This window comes from Tachyglossus aculeatus, chromosome 21 (genome assembly GCF_015852505.1).
Source record: "Tachyglossus aculeatus isolate mTacAcu1 chromosome 21, mTacAcu1.pri, whole genome shotgun sequence".
Classification (NCBI taxonomy): Eukaryota; Metazoa; Chordata; class Mammalia; order Monotremata; family Tachyglossidae; genus Tachyglossus; species Tachyglossus aculeatus.
In genome coordinates this window covers 9,886,798-9,914,583 of record NC_052086.1, presented here as the reverse complement: position 1 = coordinate 9,914,583, position 27,786 = coordinate 9,886,798, and the positions used below count along the sequence as shown (strand labels likewise).

At 56.3% G+C, this 27,786-nt stretch overlaps 1 protein-coding gene across 1 annotated transcript in view; it reads left to right on the top strand.

The window, feature by feature from the left end:
• Positions 1–21,732, top strand: part of CRAMP1 (cramped chromatin regulator homolog 1) — a 54,515-nt gene extending 32,783 nt beyond the window's left edge. The window contains exons 10-21 of the mRNA XM_038763095.1: positions 489–1,499; positions 2,345–2,540; positions 5,135–5,316; positions 8,178–8,252; positions 10,731–10,812; positions 11,711–11,815; positions 12,461–12,639; positions 14,296–14,376; positions 15,439–15,673; positions 17,832–17,996; positions 18,871–19,016; positions 21,403–21,732. Of these exons, the coding sequence (XP_038619023.1) occupies positions 489–1,499; positions 2,345–2,540; positions 5,135–5,316; positions 8,178–8,252; positions 10,731–10,812; positions 11,711–11,815; positions 12,461–12,639; positions 14,296–14,376; positions 15,439–15,673; positions 17,832–17,996; positions 18,871–19,016; positions 21,403–21,561 (2,616 nt within the window). The 3' untranslated portion in view covers positions 21,562–21,732. The remainder of the gene's footprint in view (positions 1–488; positions 1,500–2,344; positions 2,541–5,134; positions 5,317–8,177; positions 8,253–10,730; positions 10,813–11,710; positions 11,816–12,460; positions 12,640–14,295; positions 14,377–15,438; positions 15,674–17,831; positions 17,997–18,870; positions 19,017–21,402) is intronic.
• Positions 21,733–27,786: the final 6,054 nt, after the last annotated feature.

Here is a 27,786-nt window from a genome sequence, read left to right as displayed (position 1 = left end):
CTTCCTTCCCCTCCTCCTCCCCCCTCCATCGGGTGTGAAGGGTTTGGGTGGTCTTAGAACCGGGGTTCTTTCAGGATGGTCCTTTCTGTCAGGACTCCCTCCTTCCCTCTCTCCACTCTGTAGGCGAAGGGGTTGGAGACTGGACCAGACAGGCCTGGGGAACCGTGGCCTACCAGCCACCCACCCACCCGATGGTAATGTGTTGGGCTTACCGTGTTCAGTGCCCTGTCATTCAGTGGCTGGACGGGCAGTCGGTCTTTCCCGGAGTCTGGCCCATGGTAGCAAACGAGCCAGTAGCTTCCTTAGAAATCCGTCTTCATTGAGGGTCTTCTGGGGACCTGACCCCATCCCGGGCTTCCAGATTACCATAGTGATAATCGTCATCGTGGTATCCGTTAAGCGCTTACCATGTGCCACCCGTTAAGTTGGATACAAAATAATCAGTTCCCGGCCCGGGGCATGCCCCTCCTTGACCCACGCCTGCGCAGCGTAAGACCCTGGAGGAGCGGCAGATCCAGGAGCCCGTGGGCGGAGAAGCCCCGCCATCCCGAGAGAAGGCCACGCTGCATCTCTTCCCTGGGGAGAACTGCACCCTGACCCCGCTGCCCGGGGTGGCGCGGGTGGTCCACTCCAAGGCCTTCTGCACCGTTCACTGGCAGGAGAGCGGCCGGTGCAAAGGGAACCCCAAGGACTCGCACCCGCTGCCCCCGGCCCAGATCCTGGGCATCCAGAGTGGCCAGGGGACTGCCAGGGGCCAGGTCAGGTGCCCCCGGGGAGCGGCCGAGGCCAAAGGCTGCGGGAGGGCCGATGGCCCAGCCGAGACGGCAAGGACCCCCCAGCCCGACGCCTCCCAGAGCTCCGGGGAGAGCTCGCCGGAACGCGGGCCCCCCGACAAGCCGCCCCCCGACCTCCGAGACCCGGGAGGGAGCCGGGAGAGGACGAGTGTTGCGGGGGCCGAGGGGCGAGACGGTCCCCCCGGAGGGGACCCTGGCGGTGGCCCGGCCTGCGCCTGCAGCCGCATCCCCGACCCGGAAGAGCTGTCGCTCCTGGACCCCTTCCCCCGCTACATGAAGTCCTGCCAGGACCTGATCGTCCCGGAGAGGTGCCTCTGCCCGGACCGGGCCCCGGGGCCGGGCCCCTCCTCCCCCGGGGACCCCCCCGAGGCTGGCGACCCCACGGAGGAGCCCTCGTCCACACCCCCACCTCAGGGACCGCCCGTGGCCCGGCCCCCGAAGGACGGCCCCGCTCGGCTGGCCCAGCAGGTCCGGGAGGAGGGCTGGAGCCTCCGCACCTCCGAGAGCCTGACCCTGGCCGAAGTCTACCTCATGATGGGCAAGCCGAACAAGCTGCAGCTGGAGTACGACTGGCTGGCCGTCCTCGGGCCGGACGGACCCGATGCCCAGGGCCCCGGCCCCGCCCCCACGGTGCCCTCCTTCCCCAAGCAGCGCCTCCTCCGCTGCCTTCTCAAGCTCATCTCCACGGAAGTCAACCCCAAACCGGTAAGCATCTCCCTTCCCCTCCAAGGGCTCCCTCCACCCCTCCGCTCCCTTCACCTCTTCCCGGCCGGGGTCTTCGGCTCCTTGACCAGACGCCGACCGGACGCCTCCCGCCTCACCTCTCCCCCGGCCCGTTCGTGTTTCGGCTCTCCAGCGGGGTGGGAGCAGTCGGCTCTGAACTCGGGGCTTGGGGGCACGAGGGACTTGTTGAGCACGTTCCCCGGGGGTCGGCGGAGCCCGTTGGCCACTGAGGCCCTGAGGAGACGCGGCCCCCGAGCCTTGAAAGCGTCACCCGGGCCAAGTGGTTCCCCGACGTCCCCGTGGCACCCTTTGGTGATTTCAGGGTCCATGGGCCACCACTTGAGTACTAGCGAGGACGACGATGATGATGAGGGATTTTATTGAGGCCTTAAGCGATGCCAATCACGGGGCTGAGGGCCAGGGCGGGATCCGATGGTCCCTGCCCTCGTGTGGCCTTCGCTCTAGGAGGGAGGAGGTGGAGATGGGCTCACTCGAGGGCACATGATGAGCCAGCGGCCGAGGTGGGCGGGTCTCTGGACTCCCGGTCCCGGGCCCTCCACCCCATCCACGCCACCTCGGCGTCACCCCTCCCTCCTCCATTTCCTGCTGTCGCCCTTCCGCGGCTTCCTCTCCGCATCCCGGATCCATTCCGCCGTTGCAGTTGTAGCCCTCCCTCCCCGCTTCTCTCACCTCTATCTTTTTCTTTTATTTTTCCGGGCAAACCTTTATGCCCGGGTCACTTGCACGGGAAAGGCAGGTCCGTTCGGGCCAATCTGAGCCCCTCCCGAACGCTCCGTGACGGTCCCGCGTCTCCCCCATCCCCGCAGGCCCCGGAGGTGAGCACCGCAGCGACCGCGGCCTCCACGGCGTCGGCGAAGCCCACCCCGGAGGAGCAGACGCTGACCCCGCCGGGGAAGGTGATGGCCGTCAGCACCCGGAGCCCACGCTGCGCCCGCAGCCAGTCCGCTCTCCGCAACAACAAAGCCTTTTCCCCCACCGCCGCCGCCGCCTCCGGCACCTCAGGTAAGTCAGCCCAGAGGGAGAGGGGAGGCCACGGGAGGGGAGGGGGCCGGCGGGGAGGGACCCCCCCCAGCCACAATGACCCCTCCCCGTTTCCATTTCAGCTGTCAGTCCTTCAATCGTCTTTATCTGCTGTCGTGTTATCCACTAGCGCGGCCTAATGGCTAGAGCACGGGGCTGGGAGTTAGAAGGACCTGGGTTCTAATGCCGCTTGTGGGACCTTGGGCAAGTCACTTCCCTTTGGCTTGGCTTGATGGAAAGGGCCCGGGCTTGGGTGTCAGAGGTCAAGGGCTCTATTCCCGGCTCCGCCACTTGTCAGCTGTGTGACTTTGGGCAAGTCACTTCACTTCTCTGGGCCTCAGTTACCTCATCTGTAAAACGGGGATTTAGACTGTGAGCCCCACGTGGGACAACCTGATTACCTCGTATCTACCTCAACGCGTGGTAATAAATACCATCGTATTTATAATAAATAAACAGTATGCGTGTAATAAATACCATCATCATTATTATTATTCTTTGGGCCTCATTTCCGTCCTCTATAAAATGAGGATCATGACTGTGAGTCCCATGTGGAACAAGGACCGTGTCTAACCTGATTATGTTGTATCTACCCTAGTGCTTAGTGCAGCGCCCGGCACCTAGTAAGCGCTTAGTACAGTGCTCTGCACACAGTAAGTGCTCAATAAATACAATTGAAGTACCATAAAGCAACAACAACAACAAAAAATCAGCACTCAATAAATCCCACTTAATGCGGTCCTGTGTACACAGTAAGTGCTGAATAAATACCTTTGACTGACTGACCGAGACTTAGCGTTTGGGCATCATGGTCCTCCTCCCTGCCCTGCCAAGCCCTCCTGAGGTAGCATAGCCTAGTGGAAAGAGCACAGGCCTGGGAGTCGGAGGTCATGGGTTCTAATCCCTGCTCTGCCGCTTGTCAGCTGTGTGACCTTGGGCAAGTCACTTAACTTCTCTGTACCTCAGTGACCTCATCTGTAAAATGAGGATGAAGACTGTGAGTCCCACGTGGGACAACCTGCTTACCTTGTAACCTCCCCAGCGCTTAGGACAGTGCTTTGCACATAGTAAGCGCTTAATAAATGCCATCATTGTTATTATTATTACCTGGGTTCTTATCCCGGCTCCGCCACCTGCCTGCTATGTGACGTCGGGCAAGCCACTTCGCCTCTCTGTGCCTCACTTTCCTTAACTGCACAATGGGAATTCAAGCCCTATTCTCCCTTCTGTTTAGAGTGTGAGCTCCAGGAGGGGCAGGGACTGTGTCCAACCTGATTAACTTGTATCCACCCCAGTGCTTAAAACGTTGCTTGACACAAAATAAGCATTTAACAAATTAAAGAAAAAAAAAGCTCCTACCCCAGGATGCTATAAGTGGAAGAACCCAACCCCCAGCCCCCCGGCCCTCGTGGTGCCATCTATTTAGACGAGAGTCAGGCTTGCCGTGTGACTCCTGGCATAGAGAGCAGGCGGGCACACCTGCTGTCTTCAAAGTCTCTGTCAATCATCACGGAAGCTTTTTGCCCAGGGGCTGAGAAGCTTCCAGCTTCTGGTGGGCCGTTTGGTGATTTTTAAATTTATTATCATCATTATTATTATTGTTATTTATTTATTTTTGAGCTGTGATCCAATTAGGCCATTTGTCCTGAGAACACAGAGAGGGGCAAGATTATAATAATAATTATGGCCTCTGTTAAGCACTTCCGATGTGCTAAGCACCATTGTAAGCGCCGGGGTCTTGTGCTGTCGATTCATCTCCGACCCATAGCGACTCCATGGACACACCTCTCCCAGAACGCCCCACCTCCAGCTGCAGTCGTTCTGGTAGCGGATCCCAAGAGTTTTCTCGGGAAAAATACAGAAGTGGTTTTACCATTGTCTTCTTCCACGCAGTCAACCTGAGTCTCCACCCTCGACCTAGATTAGGACCTGGGTTCTAATCTAATGAAGAAAGAATCTTCATAATGATTATTTTTCATACCCATTAAGAGCTTCAAGTGCTTACGGAGCTCTAGGATTGGGTTCTGTAATACACGAATTAGAACCCGTGACCTTCTGACTCTCACGCCTGGGCTGTAGCCACTACGCCGAAGTATCTGTGACTCTGAAACCTTGTATCTTTGCCGGGGGGATGCCGGGATGGCCCTTCCCTTCCCTTCCCATCCACTCCCAACCCTGGCCGTCTGAATCCATCCCCCCTCCGACAGCGGACACGAACCCGCGGATCCCAGAGCGACCTGGGGCCCGGCCGGCCCGCTCTGACCCAGAAGGACCGGGAACCGCAACGAGAAGTTGGCCGTTGCCTGTTCATCTCACCGCAGGGGCACCCACCAAAGCGCGCTGACGGGAAATTCCAACCTCATAACTCAGGCCCATGTTTTCCCTGGAAGCGGCTCACTGGATTCCTGTGGCTTTTTGAAGGAACTTAGCTTAGGCCGCGTGGTCTGATCCGGGTTCAGATTTCTTAGGTCTTCAGCAGCAGGAACCGAGGAATGCCATTTTCCTCGGGGCCCTCTCTGTCCCCCCGCCATTCCCACCTCATCTCTCTCTCTCTCTCTATGTCTGTTTCTCTGTAGGTTTGAGAAACCCCCCCAGGCCTCTTCTGGTGGCCGGCCCATCCAACTCCGGAAGCAGCGATTCGGACGGCGGCCTGTTTGCCGTCCCGACCACCCTCCCCCCGAACAGCCGGCATGGGAAACTCTTCTCTCCCAGCAAAGAAGCGGAGTTGACCTTCCGTCAGCACCTGGACACCATCAGTGTGAGTACCAGGGGTGGATGTGTTTGTAAACACACACACAAACACACCCCTACCCTCCTCTACACACATCCTACCCTTGTCCCCCTCCTCTACACACACACAAACACACACTCTCTTTCTCTTCGACCCCAACATCCTTCCCAGCCCCTCCATGACATACTGGCCCACAGTATGTCGAGTCAGAAGCAAGTGCTATTATTGCTGTTTTTGTGAAGCGCTTACTAGGTGTTGACCACCATTCTAAGCCCTGAGCTAAGATGATAGTTAATCAGATTTGACACAGTCCCAAATGGGGCTCATAGTCTAAATAGGAGGGATTTCAAGCATTGAATCCCTCCTTTACAAATGAGGCAACTGAGGAATTGAATACGCTCCTTCTATCCCAAGTCTAGGGTTTAAACCGTTGGCCAGATTTTGGCTCTTTCTTCTCCGCCCTGATGTCTGCTAGAAGTAGACCAGAGCTCCTGGGAGTAGCAGGTGTGAGGGTATTTATTGAGCACCCTCTGAGTGCCACGCACTGTACTAAGCTCCTGGGAAGACGCAACAAAAGAGACCCGTTCCCTGCTGACAGAGAGCTTCCAGGCTAGTGGGAACAGTGAGGCTATTCATTGAGCATCTACTGAACACTCCGTGTACCTCACTGAGCGCTGGGGAAAGTTCCAGTTCCTGTTCATTTCCCAAAAGGAGCTTCTCCTCTAAACTCTCCTCTTCGATCTGCTCGAAACAGCAATAGACAGAAGACGGGGATCCCAATCCCGTGTCTACCATCGACCTTTCCGAGCCTCAGTCTCCTCATCTGTCACAAGGGGTAATGCCACCTGCCTTTCCCTACTCAAACTGAACTTTGGGAGGATCCACCAAATTGACTCATGTTGGAATGCTTTGGAAGAAATCAACATTTTACAAGTTCAAAGTATTTCCAGTCGTCAGGACGTGGCCTAGTGGAACGAGCCCGGGCCCGGGAATCAGAGGACCTGGGTTCTAATCCCCACTCCGCCCCTCGTCTGTTGCGTGACCTTGGGCAAGTCGCTTAATCCCCCTGTGCCACAGTACCTCATCTGTAAAATGGGGATTGAGACTTTGAGCCACAAGTGGGACAGCGGCTGTGTCCAACCGGATTAGCTGATATCTACCCCAGCGCTTAGTACAGTGCCTGACACATAGTAAACACAACTGATACCATTTAAAAAAGGGATAAAGTAGGACCGTTGATTTCCAACTACAGACGAGACATTGACACCTACAAAAATCTACTCTTGCTGAAAAAAAAGTCCTTAAGTGTGAAAAAGTGGTTTCGTGCCTTAAAAAAACCCCTGACACAACCAGAGTCTTGTATGCTTGTAGGAGGATCATTCGATCTGTGGTATTTGTTGATTGCACACTGTGGGCAGAACATCGTAATAAACAGGTGGGAAAGTACAGTGCAACAGTCGGTGGGCACGATGGGTGATTCTTTTGATTCTCTTTTCATTATGGTAATTTTTCATACGCATTAGGAGCTTAAAGTGCTTACATAGCTCAGGATTGGGTTCTAGAGAAAGGAACCAGGTTATTGTCAGAAATTACCCCAGCAGCCAGGCGGCTTCCAAATCGAAAATCGGAGGAAGACCAAGAAACAGCAAGAGACTCCTAGGGAAAGAATGCCAGTTCTGGCTTTCTGGTTGGGGTGGTTTTCACCCTCCTGTTGGTGAAGTGAAAAAATAAAAATAGTTTGGTTTCTCCAAGGTACCGCTCTCGAGATGTATGTCTTGGGCACGGCAGGATGTAGAGCAGCCTTACTGAGAGTTGGCATTGCAAACCCACGGACGGGGCTGAGGCCCAAGAGGGCATTTGGGTGGTGGTGGTTGGCGGGGGCCGGGGTTTGTCAAGCCAGCAGCTGGCAGGATGTCACCAAGGGTCTTCAGCCCTGACTCTGGGTGAGAGAGCACCCCTCCGCCCCCCAAAATCACTGCAGGAGCCCCTGGACTGGGTCCTAAAGTCTACAGATTTCTCATTTTATTGCAGATTTTAGGGTGTCCTCCTCACTGCCCCCCAGGCACCTGCATTCCTCTTGCTGCCACCATTCTAAAGCTTAAGGCATCTCCCTGAGGCGTAGAGGTCATCGGGGACTCGCCTACCCACTCCTTTCCCGGGGCTGCTGGAAGCTCAGGCCCATGACTCCCCAGGTCACGTGTCTCCCCGGCATCCGGGCCGTCTCTCCCAGCCCCTAGAGTACAAGTCTGGGAGTCAGAAGGTCGTGGGTTCTAATCCCAGCTCTGCCACTTGTCTGCTGGGTGACCTCAGGCAAGTCACTTCACTTCTCCGGGCCTCAGTTACCTCGTCTGGAAAATGAGGATTGAGACTGTGAGCCCCAAGTGGGACAGGGACCGTGTCCAACCCGATTTGCCTGTATCCATCCCAACGCTTGGCATGTAGTAAGCGCTTTACAAGTACCACAATTATTGTTATTTCTGTTCCCTGTCGGTGCCTCGGAGTTCACGTCCTCCCTGTCGGGCCGAAGCCTCGCTTCTTAGGAGTCCTAGCCACTGGACTTCGGGCTTCTGGGGATCGTCGCTGATTTCTCCTGATGCTCTTTGTCCGTCCAGGGTCCGCAGCCCGAGCTGTCCGTGGAGCCTGCTCTCCTAGCGTGCCAGCTCGCTTCTCCTCGCCTCGGGATGGCTGAGCTTCTCCTCTTCTTTCCAGCCTGCCTCTCTGCTTCCTCCCCAATCCTTCTCTGTCTGATTGGTTCGGCGTACCCCGCAGAGAGGCACAACCAAGGAGTGACTCTGCTGGCTTTCTCCTCCCTCATTTAAACACGGGGGCAGGTGGAACGGGTCATCCCAGGAGACGTTTCACGGTGTCGATTCTGTTTTCCTTCGCAGATGCAGTCCGACTTCTTCTTGCCAAAGCCCAGGAAGCTCCGGAATCGGCACCTGCGGAAACCACTCGTGGTCCAGGTCAGGGCAGTCAACCAATCGGTGGGATTTCTTGAGTGCTTACGCTGTGCAAGGCCCTGGACTAAGCACTTGGGAGAGTATAGAGCGTCAGAGTTGGCGGATCCATTCCCTGCTCAAAAGGAGCTTTCCAGGCTAGAGGCAGCTCATTGAGGCTGAATAATAATAATGATGGCATTTATTAAGCGCTTACTATGTGCAAAGCACTGTTCTAAGCGCTGGGGAGGTTACAAGGTGATCAGGTTGTCCCACGGGGGGCTCACAGTCTTAATCCCCATTTTACAGACGAGGGAACTGAGGCACAGAGAAGTGAAGTGACTTGCCCAAAGTCACACAGCTGACAATTGGTGGAGCCGGAATTTGAACCCATGACCTCTGACTCCATAGCCCGTGCTCTTTCCACTGAGGCACGCTGCTTCTCTGTGTTCCCGCTGTGGACATTCCGATTCAGTCGATAGATCCATGGTATCTGTTTGAGCGCTTTCTGTCTTTGGAAGACCAGATGACTTGACTTAGATTAGCGTATTTGGGGCAAATAATGAGGAGGACTAATTTTCAGGAGAAGAAATTAATGCTAGGAAAAGTCCAGGGAAAATGTGGGAGAGGCAGACCAGCAGCTAGATGGATAGAGGCCATAGCAATGATAACGGAAGAACCTTTAGGGAGGTTGCGCATTTTGGCAGAGGACAGGACATTCTGGAGAAAATCCATCCAGAGAGTCGCTATGAATTGGAAACAACTCGATGGGACTTAATAATATTGTGTGCAGAGCGCTGGACTAAGCATTTGGGAGAGTATTGCACGTCAGAGTTGGCAGACCCGTTCCCTGCCCACGAGGAGCTTCCAGCAACCCACCGGGTGTGAATGTTCACAAATATATAGATACAGAAGTTCTGTGGAGTTGGGGCTGTAGCAATTTGGGGATACGGATCCAACGGGGTGAGTGGTGGAGAAGGGAGGGGAGACGGGTTAGTCGGGGAAGGCCTCTTGGAAGAGATGATAATAATTGCAATAATGGTACTTGTTAAGCACTTAGTATGTGCCCAACACTGTTCTAAGCCCTTGGATAGATACAAGGTAATCAGATTGAACACTATACCGGTCTCGTACAGGGCTCACAGTCTTAATCCCCGTTTTACAGATTAGGCAACTGAGGCACAGACAAGTTAAGTGACTTTCCCGAAGTCACACATCAGACAGGTGGCGGAGCCGGCATTAGAACCCAGGTTCTTCTGACTTCTGGACCCGGGCTCTTCCCAACAAGCCATGCTGCTCGGAGATAATAAGAACGAGGGTATTTGCTAAGTGCTTACTATGTGCCGAGCACTGTTCTAAGCGCTGGGATAGATAGAAGGTTATCGGATTGTCCCACGTGGGGCTCACAGTCTTAATCCCCATTTTATAGATGAGGTCACAGAGGCCCAGTGAAGTGACTCGCCCAGAGTCACACAGCTGAGAAGCGGCGGAGCCGGGATTAGAACCCACGACCTCTGACTCCAAAGCCCGGGCTCTTTCCGCTAAGCCACGCTGCTTCAGAGATGTGATTTGAATAAGGCTCTGAAGGTGGAGAGAGTGATGGTCTGGCAGATACGGAGGGGAAGGGAGTTCCGGGCCAGAGGGAGAACGTGGGCGAGGAATCAGCGGCCAGATAGACGAGACCGAAGTATAGCGAGTAGATTGGCATTAGAGGAGCAAAATTTCCCAACTAGGTTGTCCTGGAACCTGTCACGTGGTGTCCTGATTCCCTGTATCCTTGAGAGAAGCAGCGTGGCTCAGTGGAAAGAGCCCGGGCTTTGGAACCAGAGGTTGTGGGTTCTAATCCCGGCTCCGCCAATTGTCAGCTGTGTGACTTTGGGCAAGTCACTTAACTTCTTTGTGCCTCAGTTCCCTCATCTGTGAAATGGGGATTAAAGACTGTGAGCCCCACGTGAGACAACTTGATCACCTTGTAACCTTCCCAGCGCTTAGAACAGTGCTTTGCACATAGTAAGTGCTTAATAAATGCCATTATTATTATTATCCTGAGATATCGCCCCCATGACAGCGAAAGCTCCGTGTGAGCAGGGAATAAATCTTGCGTTTTCGGTCTCTCCCGAGTGCTGCGTATGAGGCGTTGCACTCCATTCATTGAAAAATATACATCATCACCACTGCAACCCAGATCTCTCCCACTGTCTTCTGCGCCACTCTTACCTGCTCTGTCATTCATCCTCCCTCCTGTCCCCACTGCACATTTGGATATATCTGTGTATGTCTGCAATTTGTCTATATTAATGTCTGTCTCCCACTCTAAACTGTGAGCTCGTCGTGGGCAGGAATGTATCTGTTGTTCTGTTGTACTCTTTTCCAAGCACTTAGTACAGTGCTCTGCACACAGTAAAGGCCCAGTAAATACGATCGAATGGATGAGTGAGGTGTCTCTTGAAACCGTGTCAAGTTCCTTCTCATTTTTAATTTTCATTTTTGTCTTCCCTCTTGCAGAGAACGCTGCTTCCCAGACCCTCTGGAAATGCATCCCACAACGTCTGCTCTTTCTCCATCCTGTCCAACTCCTCCATAACGGGTAAGGCTCCCCGGGCTCCCCACCCCACGGCCCTGGGACCGGAGGGGCGAGCCTCGGAAACCCGCTCCCGGGGATTGAAAGTGGTAGGGCCAGTGGCTCGCCTCGAGTCCAACGGCGCTGAGGCTTCTGGTCCGAGAAGTCATGTGGATGGACGGATTGTGGGGGCCGGTGGCCCCCTCTTTGCCCTGCTCCCCCAGGGGTCCCCGCCGGGGCCCAGAGCGCAATGGGCGAGCAGGTGAGCGGCATGTGAGGGAACAACGGAGATTGTTTGACGGCCGATGCAACCATAGGGGCTGGGCTGTGACGCCTTAACCCCATGGGCATTTTGCCTCGGTATCCCTGCCAGGCTGGTCCTCACGGCACACCCGCCCAAAGGTGCTTCTTCACTCAGAAACCATCCCCCTCGATAATAATAATAATAGTAATAATTGTGGTTTATTTTACGCACTTACTATGTACCAGTCACTCTGCAGAGCGCTGGGGTGGATGCAAGCAAATCGGGTTGGCCACAGCCCCTATCCCACATGGGCTTCTCAGTCTTAATCCCCATTTTACAGATGAGGGAACTGAGGCACAGAAAAGCAAAGTGACTTGCCCATGCTCACACAACAGACAAGTGTACCCCATGTAGCCCCGTGTCTTAGTTCAGTGCTCCGCACCTTGTAAGCACTTAATGGATTCCACTATTCTGCGGTCACTCTTTGTAGCTACAAACCCCAGGGAGGCCAGTTTTCCTGTCCAGCGATTTTCTGACCACTCTGTCCAGCGTCACCTGTCTTCCCCCCTGGGGGTTGTGTAGATAGAGGACTGTGTGTGTCCGTGCACGTGTGTATGCGCACGTGTGCGTGTCGGGCCATCTGTCCTGACCTGTCCATGTCCGCTCCCCCTTCCCCTACAGGAAGAGGCTCATTTCGGCCCATCCAGTCCTCTCTGACCAAAGCCGCTCTGTCTCGACCTATCGTGCCCAAGGTTCTTCCAGCCCAGTCGGCGAATCACCTGTCCAGTAAGTATCCCGGAAGCGCACGTCACTTGGTAAAAGCTGGCATCGGTTTGTGTCCGGCGGCAGCCGGGGGAGAGAAGCGGCGGGCGAGGGAGGTGTCCCGAGGAGAGGGTTGGATTAGGGCAGGGTCCCCGAGGAGCCTTATGGGGAGGGGGTGAGATGTACCATCGGCAAGGGCACGCGTGCCTCCCGGTGCCGCCGTCTTGGGAAGCGGAGCCACTGGGCCCTCCTGGGAATCGGGCAGGATGGGAGATCCCGCCTGGGCATTTTGACACAGGTCAGCCGGCCAACCGGGAGGTTAGCGCGTCCCCCCGCCCTGGGGTGGGCGGTCCTGGTTCTCCAACAGAGGCGGGCAACGGGGGTGGGGGTCGGACCCGTGAAGCGGGGAGCAGGGTGGCAGCAAGCTATTTCAGTGGTGTTGACCTAAAGCGCTTAGCTCAGTGAAAGCACTCAGTGTATACAGACTATTGATCAGCTTACAGAGCGGTCACCGTTCCTCCCCCGAATTTGAAACCTTCTCGGACTCCTCCCGAGACCCGGTTGGCGGAAGATGTGTTTATTCTGGGCGGGGCAGAGGAGCAGAGAGGCCTTGCCGGAGGAGGATTTGGAGGCGGTGGCCTGACTGTTACTCCCCTTTCCTGCCCCCAGGCGCCATCGACTTGGCAGCTAAGAGTGCCGGCATCATTCCCGGGAGCCCCCTCCCCGTGCTGGACGCCGAGGGCCTGCCGGCCATGTCCCCGCTGACCCCGGACGAGGTGGCCTCCGCCGTCACGGGGCCGGACCTGGCCGGGACCCACCGGAACGGGCACCCCATCTCCGCCGTGGAGGTCAGTGCTGTCGGCGGGCCACTCCTCGTGGGCGGGGATCGTGTTTTCTACCTGGGCCGCGCTCTCCCAAGGGCGTGGGGTAGCGCTCTGTGAAACCCTAGGTGCTCAGTACGGTGCTCTGCACCGGAGGAGATGCTCAGGAAGTGCTCCTGCTGGGTTATACACAGGCAGGGCTATCCTTTAAACAGGGAGGGACTGCCCTCCAAGAGCCCCCGCTGAACAACAGGCCCCTTGGCTGGAGTTCTGGTCCATGGCGAGTGGGCAGCTCTCCCCTCCTTTGGGCCACCCTCCCTTCCCTCCATACCCCTCCACACCAGGCCTTCCTGCAATCCCCCCACTCCAGGGGATTTTCCCCAGTCCACCTCTCTTCTCCCTTCAATTTCCACCTAAGCACTTCCAGGCCAGCTTCCCCTCCGCTTCTTCCCAGCCACCCGGAGAACTTGTAGGCCCAGCATTTCCCATAGATAGCACTTTGACTCATCTACGTATCCATTTTTTCTCCCCCCTCATTTCTGTGAGAGATTTTAGGGCCTAGTTTCCCTGGCTGCTAACTCTCTCAGCTCGTCCCAATTGCTCAGTACAGTACTTGGCTCCCAGGAAACCCTAAACTCCTCGAGGGCGGGCGGGTGTGCCTACTAACTCCATTTGGATTCTCCCAAGCTCTCAGTACGGTGCTTTCCACACAGTGGACTGTAAGCTCCCCTAGGGCAGGGATCGTGCCCTAATTCTTGGACTCTCCCAAGCGCTAAGTACAGTGCCCTGCGCTCCGACTGGAAACTCCTTGAGGGCAGGGCTCATGCCCGCTAACTCTGTCGCACCCTCTCAGGCATTCAGTAATAATAATAATAAGAATTATGGACTTTTAAGTGCTTACTATGTGCCAAGCACTGTTCTAAGTGCTGGGGTAAATTCAAGTTGGGTTGGACACAGTCCCTTTCATTCATTCATTTATTCATTCATTCATTCACTCATATTTATTAAGCACTTATTAATGCAGAGCACTGTACTAAGAAGCAGAAGAACTGTACTGAGAAGCAGCGTGGCTCAGTGGAAAGAGCACGGGCTTTGGAGTCAGAGGTCATGGGTTCAAATGCCGGCTCTGCCAATTGTCAGCTGTGTGACTTCGGGCAAGTCACTTCACTTCTCTGGGCCTCAGTTTCCTCATCTGTAAAATGGGGATTAAGACTGTGAGCCCCCCGTGGGACAACCTGATCACCTCGTAACCTCCCCAGCGCTTAGAACAGTGCTTTGCACCTAATAAGCGCTTAATACATGCCATCATTATTATTATTACCAAGTCCAATACAACAATAAATAGTGACCTTCCCTGCCCATAACGAGCTCAGAGTCTAGAGGCGGGGAGACACATCAATACAAAGAAATAAAATTACAGATCTATACGTAAGTGTCGTGGGGCAGGGCTCCCACTCTCACTCCCCATTTTCCAGATGAGGTAATTGAGGTCCAGAGAAGTGACGTGACTTGCCCAAGGTGACACAGCAGATCCGTGGTGGAGTCAGGATTAGAATCCATGCCCTTCCAACTCCCAGGCCCGGGCTGTATCCACCAAGCCACGCTGCTTCTCCAGCGCTCTGTTTGATAGAATAGGTGCTCGGTTTGTCCTATCGATTGATTGATTCCGTATCGTACGTTTAGGGGCCGAGCGGTGGATGTCGCGTCCCGTTCATCAGCCTGCCCCCTCGGCCGGAGCAAGGACCCGTGGCCGACGGCTTCCAGGTAAAGGACTTTGCGGCTGGGTGGCCGGGGTGACCCGGGGGGCGGGCGCACGATCAGAATCTCCCCACCCCATCCTCTGGTTTTCTCACTCGTCCCTTGTCTTCCTGGCTCTCTCCTATCAGTCGAGCCCCCCGTGAGTCCTCTTCTCTGGAATGGGCGGCTCTTCGGAAGCACCCTGGGCTTGGGATCCGGGGACCGGAGCGGGGTGGCGTGAACCAAACCAGAATGGCCGACTCTTCTCCTCTCCCCGGAAGGGGCCGGGGGCTCTGGAGTTGGGCGTCTCCGGGGACGCCCGGGAGCCGTTTGGCTCGGCCAGTCTGTTCCGCCGTCACCCAAGGCCCGCCCGAGCGGGGCTCCCCTTGGCCCAGCCCCGTTCCTCCGAGCCAGCTAAGTCTTCCGTTGCCCCGATGTAGACATCACCACAGGAGGTCCGGTTGGTGCCAGTATCCGGACCCACGCCGGCAGGCGGTCTGCCCTCTCCCAAGTCCCGTCTGCTAGCTCGATACAGCCCGTGGGGCGGGTGGATGGGGGCCGCCGCGGGGCCGGTGGTGGGAGCCCCCTGCACGCCCTTCCCACAGCCGCCGGCCCCATCTGTGGGCAGCCGCTTGGCCGGCCCCGTCACCCTCCCCTCCAATCAATCAATCGTATTTATTGAGCTCTTACTGTGTGCAGAGCACTGTAGTAAGCACTTGGGAAGTACAAGTTGGCAACATATAGAGACAGTCCAGACAGGACGGGGCAGCCCAGAGCCACGGCGAGGGGCGGCTGGGTGGCCTCCAGATGGGCTGGGGCTGAGCCCGGCAGTGCCCCTGCCCCCACGTCACGCTGCCAGCCCTTCCCCATTTGACCTCTACACCACAGGTTGGGCCCGGCCAAACCCCGGTAATAATAATGTTGGCATTTGTTAAGCGCTTACTATGTGCAGAGTACCGTTCTAAGTGCTGGAAAATTAAGGTCCCACCGAGATATACATAGGACTCTAGTCTCACCTTGTCGAGCCCAGGGTTCTCACTCTACCGGGTCCTTCACCCGCTCTGTTTCCCCCCTCTGTCCCCAACACAGGACTCATCCGTTCTCTCCCTGACGGAGCTGTCCAAGGCCCCTCTTCAGAACGGCCTGGCAACCCCTCCCCTGCCCACGTCCGAGGGCACCAGTACCCGCCTGTCTCCGCCCAACGTGTCTGCTCTGCTGGACATCTCTCTTCCCGGCCCGCCCGAGGACGTGCTGTCTCAAGGCGAGCCGGCCACCCAGATCAGCGACTCCATCATCGAGATCGCCATCAGCTCGGGCCAGTACGGTGAGGACCGGGCGCAGCGGCGCCCTGCCCCGTTCCCCGGGCGCTCGCCCACCCTCGCGGTCCCACTGGTTTGTCCCCCGGAGGCCCGGAAAGACCAGGCCTTCCCTGGCACAGCTCGAGTCGGGCGCCGGGGCACGTGCGACCTGGCCAGCGGGCAGTAATAATGATGGCATTAAGTGCATTCCCTGTGCTAAATACTGGGGTTCGACACAGGATCATCAAGTTGGAAATGGTCCCGACCCATCTGGGGTTCAGCCCAAGAGGGAGGGCAGGTCTTGTTTCTCCATTTCACAGCCAAGGAACCTGAGGCCCAGAGTGGCTAAGCGGATTACACAGGGTCACACAGTAAGCCAGAGGCTGGGCTTTTTCTCTTTTTTTTTAATTTTGGTACTTCTTAAGTGCTTACTCTGTGTCAGGCACTGTTCTAAATACTGGGGTAGATACAAGCTAATCAGTTTGAACACAGTGCATTTCCCAGATGAGGCTCCCAGTCTTCATCCCCATTTTGCAGATGCTTTTTCTCTTTTTTAATTTTGGTGGTACTTAAGTGCTTACTCTGTGTCAGGCACTGTTCTAAACGCTGGGGTAGATACAAGCTAATCAGTTTGAACACAGTCCATTTCCCGGATGGGGCTCCCAGTCTTCATCCCCATTTTGCAGATGAGGGAAGTGAGGCTTGGCAAAGTGAACTGACTTGCCCAAGTTCACACCGCAGACAAGTGGCAGAGCTGGGATTAGAACTCAGGTCCTCCTGACTCTCAGGCCCCTGCTCTAGCCACTAGGCCGCAATCCCTCTCCTCGAGGCTCTTTAGACTGCGCTCCTCTCTCCCTGAGCGGGGTCTGGCCCGGTCCACGGGGAGGCCTGGAGTCCCCCAGACCATCAGAGAACCGTCCCCCGAGGCAGGAGACGTGGCTGCCACGGGTGTTGGAAGAAAGCTGTCTCTTTCAGACCCACGGGGCTTCCTCGTGGCCAAACAAGCACATCTCTGGCCTCCTAATGTGAGGACCACTCTCAGTGACCCGCCGGCAAGCATCTGCCGGGTAGGGGGAGGCTGCCCTCCTGAACTGGGTGACCAGGAGGCAGCTTTTCTTTTTTTAACGGCATTTATTAAGCGCTTACTATGTACGAAGCACTGTTCTAAGCGCTAGGGAGGTTACAAGGTGATTAGGTTGTCCCACGGGGGGCTCACAGTCTTCATCCCCATTTTACAGATGAGGGAACTGAGGCACAGAGCAGTTAAGTAACTTGCCCAAAGTCACACAGCTGACAGTTGGAGGAGCCGGGATTTGAACCCATGACCTCTGACTCCAAAGCCCGGGCTCTTTCCACTGAGCCACGCTGCTTCTCTACGGGAGCCTGCGTTCGGGGAGCAAGGAGCAGACTTACCTAGATAGGCATCTTAAGTCGAGGCAGGCCCTGTGTCCCTTTTTCTTTTCTTTTAAATGGTATATGTTAAGCGCTCACTATGTTCCAGGCACTGTACTAAGCTCTGAGGTAAGTACAAGATAGGTTGGGCACAGTCCGTGTCCTACATGGGGCTCACAGTCTCCATTCCCGTTCTACAGAGAAGCAGCGTGGCTCAGTGGAAAGAGCCCGGGCTTTGGAGTCAGAGGTGGTGGGTTCAAATGCCGGCTCCGCCACTTGTCAGCTGTGTGCCTTTGAGCAAGTCACTTCACTTCTCTGGGCCTCAGTTCCCTCATCTGTAAAATGGGGATGAAGACTGTGAGCCCCCCGTGGGACAACCTGATCACCTTGTAACCTCCCCAGCGCTTAGAATAATAATAATAATAATAATAGCATTTGTTAAGCGCTTACTATGTGCAAAGCACTGTTCTAAGCACTGGTGCTTTGCACATAGTAAGCGCTTAATAAATGCCATTATTATTATTATTATTTACAGATGAGGGAACTGAGGCCCAGAGAAAGGGAAAGACTTGCCCCAGGTCCCACAGCGGTCAAGTGGCAGAGCCGGGATTAGAACCCAAGTCTTTCTGGCTCACAGGCCCGAGCTGTAGCCACTTGGCCATGCTGCTGCTCTGTCCGGTGGCCACCCACCGTGCCCCCTCCCTCCCCGTTCTTGCCGGGGAGGCGGGGCGTTGGTGGCCCGTCGTCTCCCCCCGCTCCCCACCCCCCGCTGACTCGGGCCTTGGGTTTCAGGCGAAGGCGTCTCCCTCTCTCCGGCGAAACTGAACGGCAGCGACAACTCCAAGAGCCTCCCGTCCCCGTCCAGCAGCCCGCGGCCCAACTGGATCGCCTCTCCCAGCCACGATCCCCAGTGGTACCCCAACGACTCCACGGACTCCTCCCTCAGCAGCCTGTTCTGTGAGTGCCCCCGGGGGCCGGGAGGACGGAGGGGGCTGCTCCCGGGCGCACGCGGCCGGGCTTGGCGCTTGGCAGGGCGCAGAGGAGCGAGCTGCGGGGAGGGCGGGCCGGTCGTGAGAAGCCGCGTGGCTCAGTGGAAGGAGCCCGAGCTTTGGGGTCAGAGGCCGTGGGTTCAAATGCTGGCTCCACCGCTTGTCAGCTGTGTGACTTCGGGCAAGTCACTTCACTTCCCCGGGCCTCAGTCATCTGTAAAATGGGGATTAAGACTGTGAGCCCCATGTGGGACAACCTGATCACCTTGTAACCTCCCCAGCGCTTAGAACAGTGCTTTGCACATCATCATCATAATAATAATAATGGCATTTATTAAGCGCTTACTATGTGCAAAGCACTGTTCTAAGCCCTGGGGAGGTTACAAGGTGATCAGGTTGTCCCACGGGGGGCTCACGGTCTTCATCCCCATTTTCCAGAGGAGGGAACTGAGGCCCAGAGAAGTGAAGTGACTTGCCCAAAGTCACCCAGCTGACAATTGGCGGAGCTGGGATTTGAACCCATGACCTCTGACTCCTCTTTCCACTGAGCCACGCTGCTTCCCTATTGTTACTTTGTACTCTCCCAAGCGCTTAGTACGGTGCTCTGCACACAGTAAGCGCTCAGTAAATATGATTGAATAAATGAACAGACGCGTACAGACACACCTATACTCATAGACAAACACTCCTTCCCCTCCTCTCCCCTGACTCTGGGACGTCTGCCGGTGGGAAGAGGAGGGTCTTGAGGCGAGCCCATCGCCCTACGATCCTCCGCCCCGTTTCAGGAAGAGCAAAGGGTTCGGCCACGTAACCCCCGGCTTCTCTTGTCCGTTTCTCCGCAGCGAGCTTCATCTCCCCGGAGAAGGGCCGCAAGATGCTTCCGGCCCCCGTGGCCACCGCCAGCAGCGCCTCGCTCCTGGGCCCCAGCCTACTGGACGGAAACTCCCGGGACTCCTTCGTCTCCCGCTCACTGGCCGACGTGGCGGAGGTAGGTCCCCCCGCCGCCGCCGGGCTCGTCTTCTCGGACCGACGGGAGGTCTGTCGGTGACCGTCGCCTCGCCGCTCTAGCCCGGTTGGGCTTGGAGGGAGGAGGGGTCTCCCCAAGCCCCGGGGACGTCCAGGCAGTCGTGCGGGGGTAGCGTCCACCTGTCCGGGGAAGCCGACAGCTGTTTGGAGACGCGGACGTGCCAAAGAGCGCGCATCCGTTAACACTTTGGATCTTGAGCAAGGTGGATTTTCTGCCGCCTCACGGGAAGCCACGTGCCCGGGCCCCCCAACCTAGTGGTTGCCGGGCCTGATTCGAGGCTAATGATAATAATGATGATGGTATTAAGTGCTTGCTGTGTGCCAGGCACTGTACTAAGCGCTGGAGTGGCTACAAGCCAGTCGGGTCGGGCGCAGTCACTGTCCCACTCGGGGCTTGCAGCCTTAATCGCCACTGTACAGATGCTGTAACTGAGGCACCGAGAAGTCAAGTGAATGGCCCAAGGCCACACAGCCGACCAGTGGTGGAGCCAGGATTAGAACCCAGGACCTTCCGACTCCCAGGTCGGGCTGTAGCCACTACGCCATGCTGCATGTCCTGCTCTTCTCCCCTGCTCCAATCCCCACCGGTCGGGGTGGGTAGGGGAATGGAGCGAACGGCCACCTCAGCCCATCCCAGCGAGAAGCCGCATGGCTCAGTGGATAGACCATGGGCATGGGGATCAGAAGGACCTGGGTTCTAATCCCGGCCCTGCCTGCCGTGTGACCTTGAGCAGGTCCCTTAACTTCTCTGGCCTCAGTTTCCTCCTCTGTAAAATGGGGATTAACAGTGTGAGCCCCATGGAAGACAGGGACCGTGTCCAACCCGACTAACTTGTATGTACCTCGGTGCTTAGAACAGTGCTTGGCATGTAGTAAGCGCTTAACAAGTATCCTAATTATTATTACTATTGTTATTAGTAGAAGCAGAGAAGCAGCGTGGCTCAGTGGAAAGAGCACGGGTTTTGGAGTCAGAGGTCATGGGTTCAAATCCTGGTTCTGCCGCTTACCAGCTCTGTGACTTTGGGCAAGTCGCTTAACTTCTCTGTGCCTCAGTGACCTCATCTGTAAAATGGGGATTAAGACCGTGAGCCCTGCGTGGGACAACCTGATCACCTTGTATCCCCCCCGGTGCTTAGAACAGTGCTTTGCCCATAGTAAGCGCTTAACAAATGCCATCATTATTATTATAGGAAGTGCTCAATAAATGCTATCATTATTATTATTACTTTACTGGGGCTTTCGGGCGGCTGCAGCGGGGAGCAGCTTGCAATTAGGGAAGGGGCGGGTTGCCCCCGCGGGGTGAGGAGGAGGAAGAGGAGCAGTAATTATAATTACAGCACGTATGGAGTGCCTACTATGTGTCAAGAGCTGTTTAAGCGCTGGGGTAGGTACACGCCAGTCAGGATAGAAATAGTCCCTGGGCCACAAGGGTGCTCACGGTAGGAGGGAGAAAGGACTCTGAATCCCCATTGTCCAGTTGAGGAAACCAAGGCCCAGAAAAGTGAAGTGACTTGCCTAAGGTCACCTGGCAGACGAGTGGAAGAGCCGGGATTAGAAGCCAGGTCCTAGGCCCCGCTGCTTCTACTGCTCCCGCCTCCTCTAGACCGTGAGCTCGTTAATAATTAATGATGGCATTTATTAAGCGCTTACGATGTAAAAAGGACCATTCAGAGCGCTGGGGAGGTTACAAGGTGATCAGGTTGTCCCATGTGGGGCTCACAGTCCTCATCCCCATTTTACAGATGAGGTCATTGAGGCCCAGAGGAGTGAAGTGACTTGCCCAGAGTCACACAGCTGACAAGTGGCGGAGCCGGGATTTGAACCCACGACCTCTGACTCCAAAGCCCGGGCTCTTTCCACTGAGCCACGCTGCTTCGTTGTGGGCAGGGAATGTGTCTGATGTTATATTGTCCTCTCCTTAGCACTTAGTACAGTGCTTTGCACATAGTAAACGCTCTATAAATACGATCGAATGAACGAATGCTGCCCCGCGGTCCTTGGAGGGCGAAGGGCGGGCCTGGCATCTTGGCTCCTTGCCCAGTCCCGTGCCAGCTTATTCCCTCCCAAAGCATCTTGAAGATAAAACTCACGGCATCACCTTCTCGGTGCCAAGCCATCGGGGCAACGGCAACCACGGGCAGAGTGGGCATCCATACATACCCAAGAACCCCATCTGTCCACCCACCTAAGGGTCCTGACCCCTGAGAGGACCTTTATTGGGCTCTCCTAAGGGCTTAGTAGAGTAGCTCATTGTGGGCAGGGAATGTGTCTGTTTATTGTTGTATTGGACTCTCCCAAGCGCTTAGTAGAGTGCTTTGCCCACACGATTGAATGGATGAATCTCACAGGTGGTGGACTCCCAGCTGGCCTGCATGATGAACGAGAGCAGCATCGACTACATCTCCCGCTTCAACGACCTGGCCCAGGAGCTGTCCATCCCCGAATCCAGTCGCCGAGAGGTCCTCTTCGACGGGGGCGGCCCGCCGGCCGGGGACCTCTCCCAGTGACCCCGCCGGCCCCAGTGGAGAGAGCTTGCACCCTCCCCGCCCTCCCGCCGGCAGGTACCAGGCCTCCGTCCGTCCCCCCGCTCCCAGGGTAGATGGCACCTTCGGCAGCGGGAAGCCCACTGCGTCGTGGAGTGGGCAAACTGCCGAACCCCAGATGGCGTTTGGGCAGTGCGCAGGGCCATGGGAGCCGAGGGATCCCGGGCTGCCCCTCTGAAATGGCAGGTGGGTGCGGAGTTGGGGGTCCTCGGGGGCGTGGGGCAGAGCTGGGTGCCCCTCAGGGGCGTGGAACAGAGCTCGGAAGCGCAGGGCTGGGCCTCACCTTCGCTCTGCGGGGAAGAGACGCCAGCTTAAATTTGGATCGGGCCTTCCCGTGGAGGCAGGGTAACCGGTGGCCGCCCGCCGCTGCCCCCCTAATCCTGCACCCCCCAGCCCACCGGGGCCAGGTCGACCGACTGGAGGGGAGCCCCCTCCCCAGCGGGACCCCGGGCCGGATCGTGGAGGCGGCGGCCGGGGCGACACCGTGGGGACAGCCGTGGCCCCTGGCAGCGGGAGCGGGCTTTTTATTTCATCTTTCTGGGTTTTCTTTTGGCACACCTGGGGTCTGGCGCCAAACCCCCGCCCCTCGAAGGACCGATCCCAACAGCTGGAAACGTTTGCCTCTGTCAAGTCAGGGAAGGAACCATGTTTCTTGCAGATACTTTTGGACGCTTTTTTTTTTTAAAAAAAAGAAAAGCCCAGATGATCCCGGTCAGCAGCGAGAGAACGGGGAGGGGATTGGAAATCTTTGTTGTACCTTGTGGATCTGGAAGGCGGTGAAATGGCAGTTGGAATTCAGCATCCCCTGCCCTTCCCTGGCCCCACCAGCTCCCCCTGACTTCCTTCCAGGTGGTCGGGAAGAGCCATCTTAGGGAGTGAATCCCCAGCACCCGGGGGGGCTGGGCGCTTCTCAGTCCAGAAGGACTCTTCGGTTCCTTCCTGGGAGCTGGGGCTCTCCGATGGAGCCGTTCTGCCCGCTTCAGGTTCGCCGTCCCTCGCGTGGCTAGGCTAGCTCAGGATCCCCCTCCTTGTGATGCACACGCTTGACCCTGACTGGAGCCCCTCCTCTCCCGGCCGGCCCCGTCCCCCTGCTTCCAACTCTTCCTGTTCAGGGAATGCAGATAAGGGCTCAGTGGTTGCCCACGTTGGGCAGCTCCTCAGTTCGCAAAAGCCATGTGCACCCCCCACCCCACCCCACCTCGGGAGGCCCCCTCTCAGTCCCCCACTTCATCCGTTGGATTTTTTTTGAGCCTCGCAGATAAACAAAACCCCCCACTATCTCCCAGCTGTGCGAGACTGTGGCTTGGAGCTGGTTGGGGCTGGGGGGCCGGCCTTCCGCTCACACCCTGGGCGCCCTCACGCTCTCTGAGTTCCCCAGTCGCCCTCCCTTTGACCCACCATATTTGGGAGCCGGAGCGGCCGCGATGGGATGTTGAACCCCCCTTCCCCGGCCTCCCAGTCCCCACTCCCCTGCCCCCCGAGCCCAGCTTCTGACCTGGAGCCCTCCTTTCCCCCAGAGCCAGAGGCTTCCTAGAGGGCTGTGTCCCTCCTCCGCCTCCGCAGGGGGATAGGTCGAGGCTTCCACGGTGGGAACAGTGCCGCTGGGTGGGAAGGAGGGTGGAGAGTTGACTCAGAAGCTGGGACCGTCGTGTCCCGAACCCTGGGAACCCAGGCAGCGAGGGTCCCGTCTGCCCCGCTGTGGGAAGGGAAGGTGCCCGGTGGAGGTGAGGATGGGCTCGATCCTCCCCGGGGGCTTCTGCTCCTTCCTGGAGCGACCACCCACCAGGTGCGCCCCTGCCCACAGCTGGCCACGGTCTGGGCCCGAGGCCGGGGGCGGGCTTGACGGAACCACTCTGGGCTGTCTCTAAGCTGGAGCCGGCGGCAGGCCGGGAACACGCCGAGCCGGGCGGCCCACCGGGTGGCCCTCCCAACCCCCCGGCCCGTCCCCGCACCCCGCCGGGGGGAAGGCTGGCCTCCCTCCCTCGGCTTCCAGCCCTGAGGAATCGGGGTCGCGCTTTGATTCCGGAGCGAGGCGGACGTCCAACGGATCCGGTCGGCGTGAAAATGGAGAAGGATGTTGTTTAAAACCTCTAACGACAAATCAGAAACACCTTTTTGGAAGAGGCCCCTCCAAGGCTAGCGGAGACTCAAGAGTGAGCCTAGCCCGGGCCAAAGACAAGAACGGCTTTGGGCCCTCGCTATGACGGCTTAAGACATCACCCACCCCGGACCCCCGTTCCAGAAAGTCCCCCTCTCCGGGGGCTCAAGATGCCCGCCGCCTCCCCTGCGGGCAGGGCCAGTGCGTGTCGTTCCCAGGCCGGGCTGTGCCGCTAGCCGACACGGTGTGACGGAGGCCCCGGTGGCATCATCTGCAGCCTGACAGATGTCCCGTGGGGAATAGGGAGAGGCCCGTTCCCTTCCCCGGAAGTCCGTTTTTTGGCTTCTCATTCTGGACTCTCCTTAGCAGACCAGAGACGGCATCGGAGAAGAACGTGCCCCCACCGCGAGCCCGAAGCCCTTTTCCGGACGATGGGATGTCATCTGGGGCCCCCTCGGCTCTGCATCCCCATCCCCTCCATTCCCACCTGTACCCCGGGGCCGAGATGGAGTACCCGAGCCCGATCCGGGCAGGGGGCCCCGGGGGCCTTCCGACCGTCCAGAAGCCCGTCCTTGGAACTCGGCGAGGGGGACCACCACTGGGTAGACGGGCAGCGGGCGATGAGCGCAGTCTCACGTCTCCCCACGCGTCCCCCGGCCTGCTCAAGGGCTTGGGATGACCGTCCGTCACACACAAACACCTCCAACCGCACCCTCACGTGACGTCTCACGCGCTGAAGCCGCCCCCACCTCCCCAGACCGCCCCCCGCCCCGCGCTACCGCATTCTCTTTCTACACTCGGAGAGCAGACAAGCATTTGTAAAGAAATCCTGCACTTTGTTTTTTTAGAAACTTCTGGAACCTTTCGAGATCTCCCAGTTTCCCGGTAATTTGTAAGTGACGTTCCAATAAGCGAAACCTCAGAAGCACTACAGTAACCTGTGGTCGTCCGTGGTCGGAACAGGACCGACTGGCTTTAGATCTTATGGTGTGGGCAGCAGAACCCGTCGCTGTTTGTTTTAATAATAGTTAAGCCATATCATCTAAGGTTTGGGGCTTGTAAGAGATGTGAATTTGTTTTATAGATTATAAATAGACAAATACAGTGTATGTATAAAGCAGAACGCCCGTCCTTCCCGATTAATTTTTTTGTATCATATTGTAAATTATATTATTTATTCTTTATCAATTTTGGAAAAAAAAAGGTGTTTTGGTTATTTAATATAATAAACTGTTAAACTTCCTATGTTTCAATTTGCAGTTCAACTTGTAAATCCGTTTTTATTATTGTGCATAAATACATACTAATACTTGATCTAAGGAGCGTGTCTCGGCTTGGTTCTTCAAACCCGGGGTGCGGCTGTCGCCTCCCCGGGTCGGACGTTTCCACGGGCGCGGACCTAGTCGCCCAGAGCCGCGGCCGAGGGTGAGGTTCGCCCGCGAAGCCCCGGCGATCGGGCGCGTGGACTGGACGCCGACAGCGGACAGAGCCCTGGAGCAAGTTCTAGGGGGCCTGCAGGAGAATTAGTCGGCACGGTCCCCGTCTTCAAGGACTCACGTATTTTCTGGTCTTATACTGTCGAGTCGTCTCCGACCCGCAGCGACGCCATGGACGCATCTCTCCCTGGACGCCCCACTTCCATCTGCAGTCGTTCCGGTAGGAGAATCCACAGTTTTCTTGGTCAAAATCCGGAAGCGGTTTACCATCGCCTTCTTCCGCGCGGTCAACTCGAGTCTCCGCCCTCGACTCTCTCCCGTGCCACCGCTGCCCGGCACAGGGGAGTTTTGACTTGAAGCAGACGGCCTGCTCCTCGCTAGCCGCTGCCCAAGCTAGGAATGGAAAGGGTAGGCCTCTGCTTGAGTCTCCCTCCCGTAGTCGAGACTGGTAGAGTACTGGAAACTCTCCAGGTGTCATCCTGAGAGGGGAACGCCTACATTATAAATGATTTATATCGCTGTCCGTCTCCCGCCTCTAGACTGTAAGCTCATGGGCAGGGAACGCTCTGCTGACTCAGTTGTGTTGTACCAAGCGCTTAGTACAGCGCTCTGCATTCATTCATTGTATTTATCGAGCACTTACTGCATAGTAAGCCCTCCATGAATAATAATAATAATAGTGGTTATTTGTTAAGCACTTACTATGTGCCAAGCACTGTTCTAAGCACTGGAGAAGATAGAAGGTAATCCGGTCATCTCACGTGGGGCTCTCAGTCTTAATCCCCATTTTCCAGATGAGGGAACTGAGGCCCAGAGAAAGTCACCCAGCTGACGAGTGGCGGAGCCGGGATTAGAAGCCACGCCGCTTCTCCGTTGATGGATTGATTTTACGGGCCAGCGGGAAGGGCAGAGACCCCGGATCGTTTGCAGTGAGAAGAGGAGGAAATTACGGTGATGAGTAGGATTTACAGAGAAGAGCAGGTGAGTCCTTAGGCAGAGAAGTGCCCCGGATGGCCGGGGGTGTAGAACTCTGCCACCTTAATCCAAGCACTTATCCTGTCTCGCCTCGATTACTGTATCAGCCTCCTTGCTGACCTCCCTGCCTCCTGTCTCTCCCGACTCCAGTCCTGCTAGGACCATTTTTCTACAAAATCACTCAGGCCACGTTTCCTCAGTCCTCAAGAAACTCCAGTAGTTGCCCACCCACCTCTGCATCAAACAGAAACCCCTCCCCATTAGTTGTAAAGCAATCCCCTCGCCCCCTCCTTCCTCACTTCGCTGTTCTCCTACTCCAGCCCGGCCCGCATACTTGGCTCCTCTACTGCCAACCTTCTCACTGTACCTCCTTCTCGTCTGTCTCGCCACCGTCCCCTCGCCCACGTCCCGCCTCCGGCCTGGCACGCCCTCCCTCCTCATATCCGACAGACAGTGACTCTCCCCGTCTTCAGAGCCTTATTGAAGGCACATCTCCTCCAAGAGGCCTTCCCTGAGGTGGGGGACATGTCTGAGCGGAGAAAAACGAATCAGGGGAGGTGTTCTGAAGGAGGTATTTGAGCACATTTCCTTTGATCATCTCCAGGAAGTGTTCCCTGATTAATCTCTCTTCTCTCCATCCTATTCTCTGTTCCTTCTGGATCACCTGTGCATTTAATTCCATATGCATATAATTCCATACCTGCAGGCACTTTGATACTCAATCCACCCTCACAACACTTATGTCCGTCAATCATTGGTATTTAGTGAGAACTTACTGTGTGCAGAGCCCTGTATTGAGCTCATCCATATCCTTATATTGCTGTCTCCCTGCTTATAGTTTATTTTAATGTCTATCTCTCCTGCTCCCCACCACAAGACCGTAAACTCCTAGAGGGTAGGAATCACGTCTCCCTAATCTGTTGTACTCTGCCAAGTGTTTAGCACAGTGCTCTGTACACCGAAAGCACTCGAAAGGGGGCATGGATTGACTCACAGTTTCAGAAAGGCAGAAAGGCTTTGAAGATGGGAAGAGCCGTGATACCTCAGTCTTCATCCGTGGGACTTCTTTCTCACAACTTGACCCGATCCCTTTTACGTGGATCAGAGAAGCAGCACAGTGCAGTGGCTAGAGCGCAGGCCTGGGATTCAGAAGGTCCTGGGTTCTAATCCCTCCGCCCTTCACTTCTCTTAGCCTCAGTGACCTCATCTGCAAAAAATGGGGATGAAGACTGTGAGCCCTATGTGGGACAAGGGACTATGTCCATCCCGATTTGCTTGTATCCACTCCAGCTCTTCATACAGTGCCTGGCTCATAGTAAGCATGTAACAGATACCAAAATTATTATTATTTCATTATTATTATTATTACCATTGTTCTATTGTACTCTCCCAAGTGCTTAGTAAGAGAAACGGCATGTTTCAGTGGCAAGAGCCCGGGCTTGGGAGTCAGAGGTCATGGGTTCTAATCCGGACTCCGCCGCTTGTCAGCTGTGTGACTGGGTAAGTCACTTCTCTGGGCCTCAGTTCCCTCATCTGGAAAATGGGGATGAAGACTGTGGGCCCCATTTGGGACAACCTGATCACCTTGTATCCCCCCCACTGCTTAGAACAGTGCCGAATTGTGTTGCCGAATTGCACTTTCCAAGCACTTTGTACAGTGCTCTGCACACAGTAAGTGCT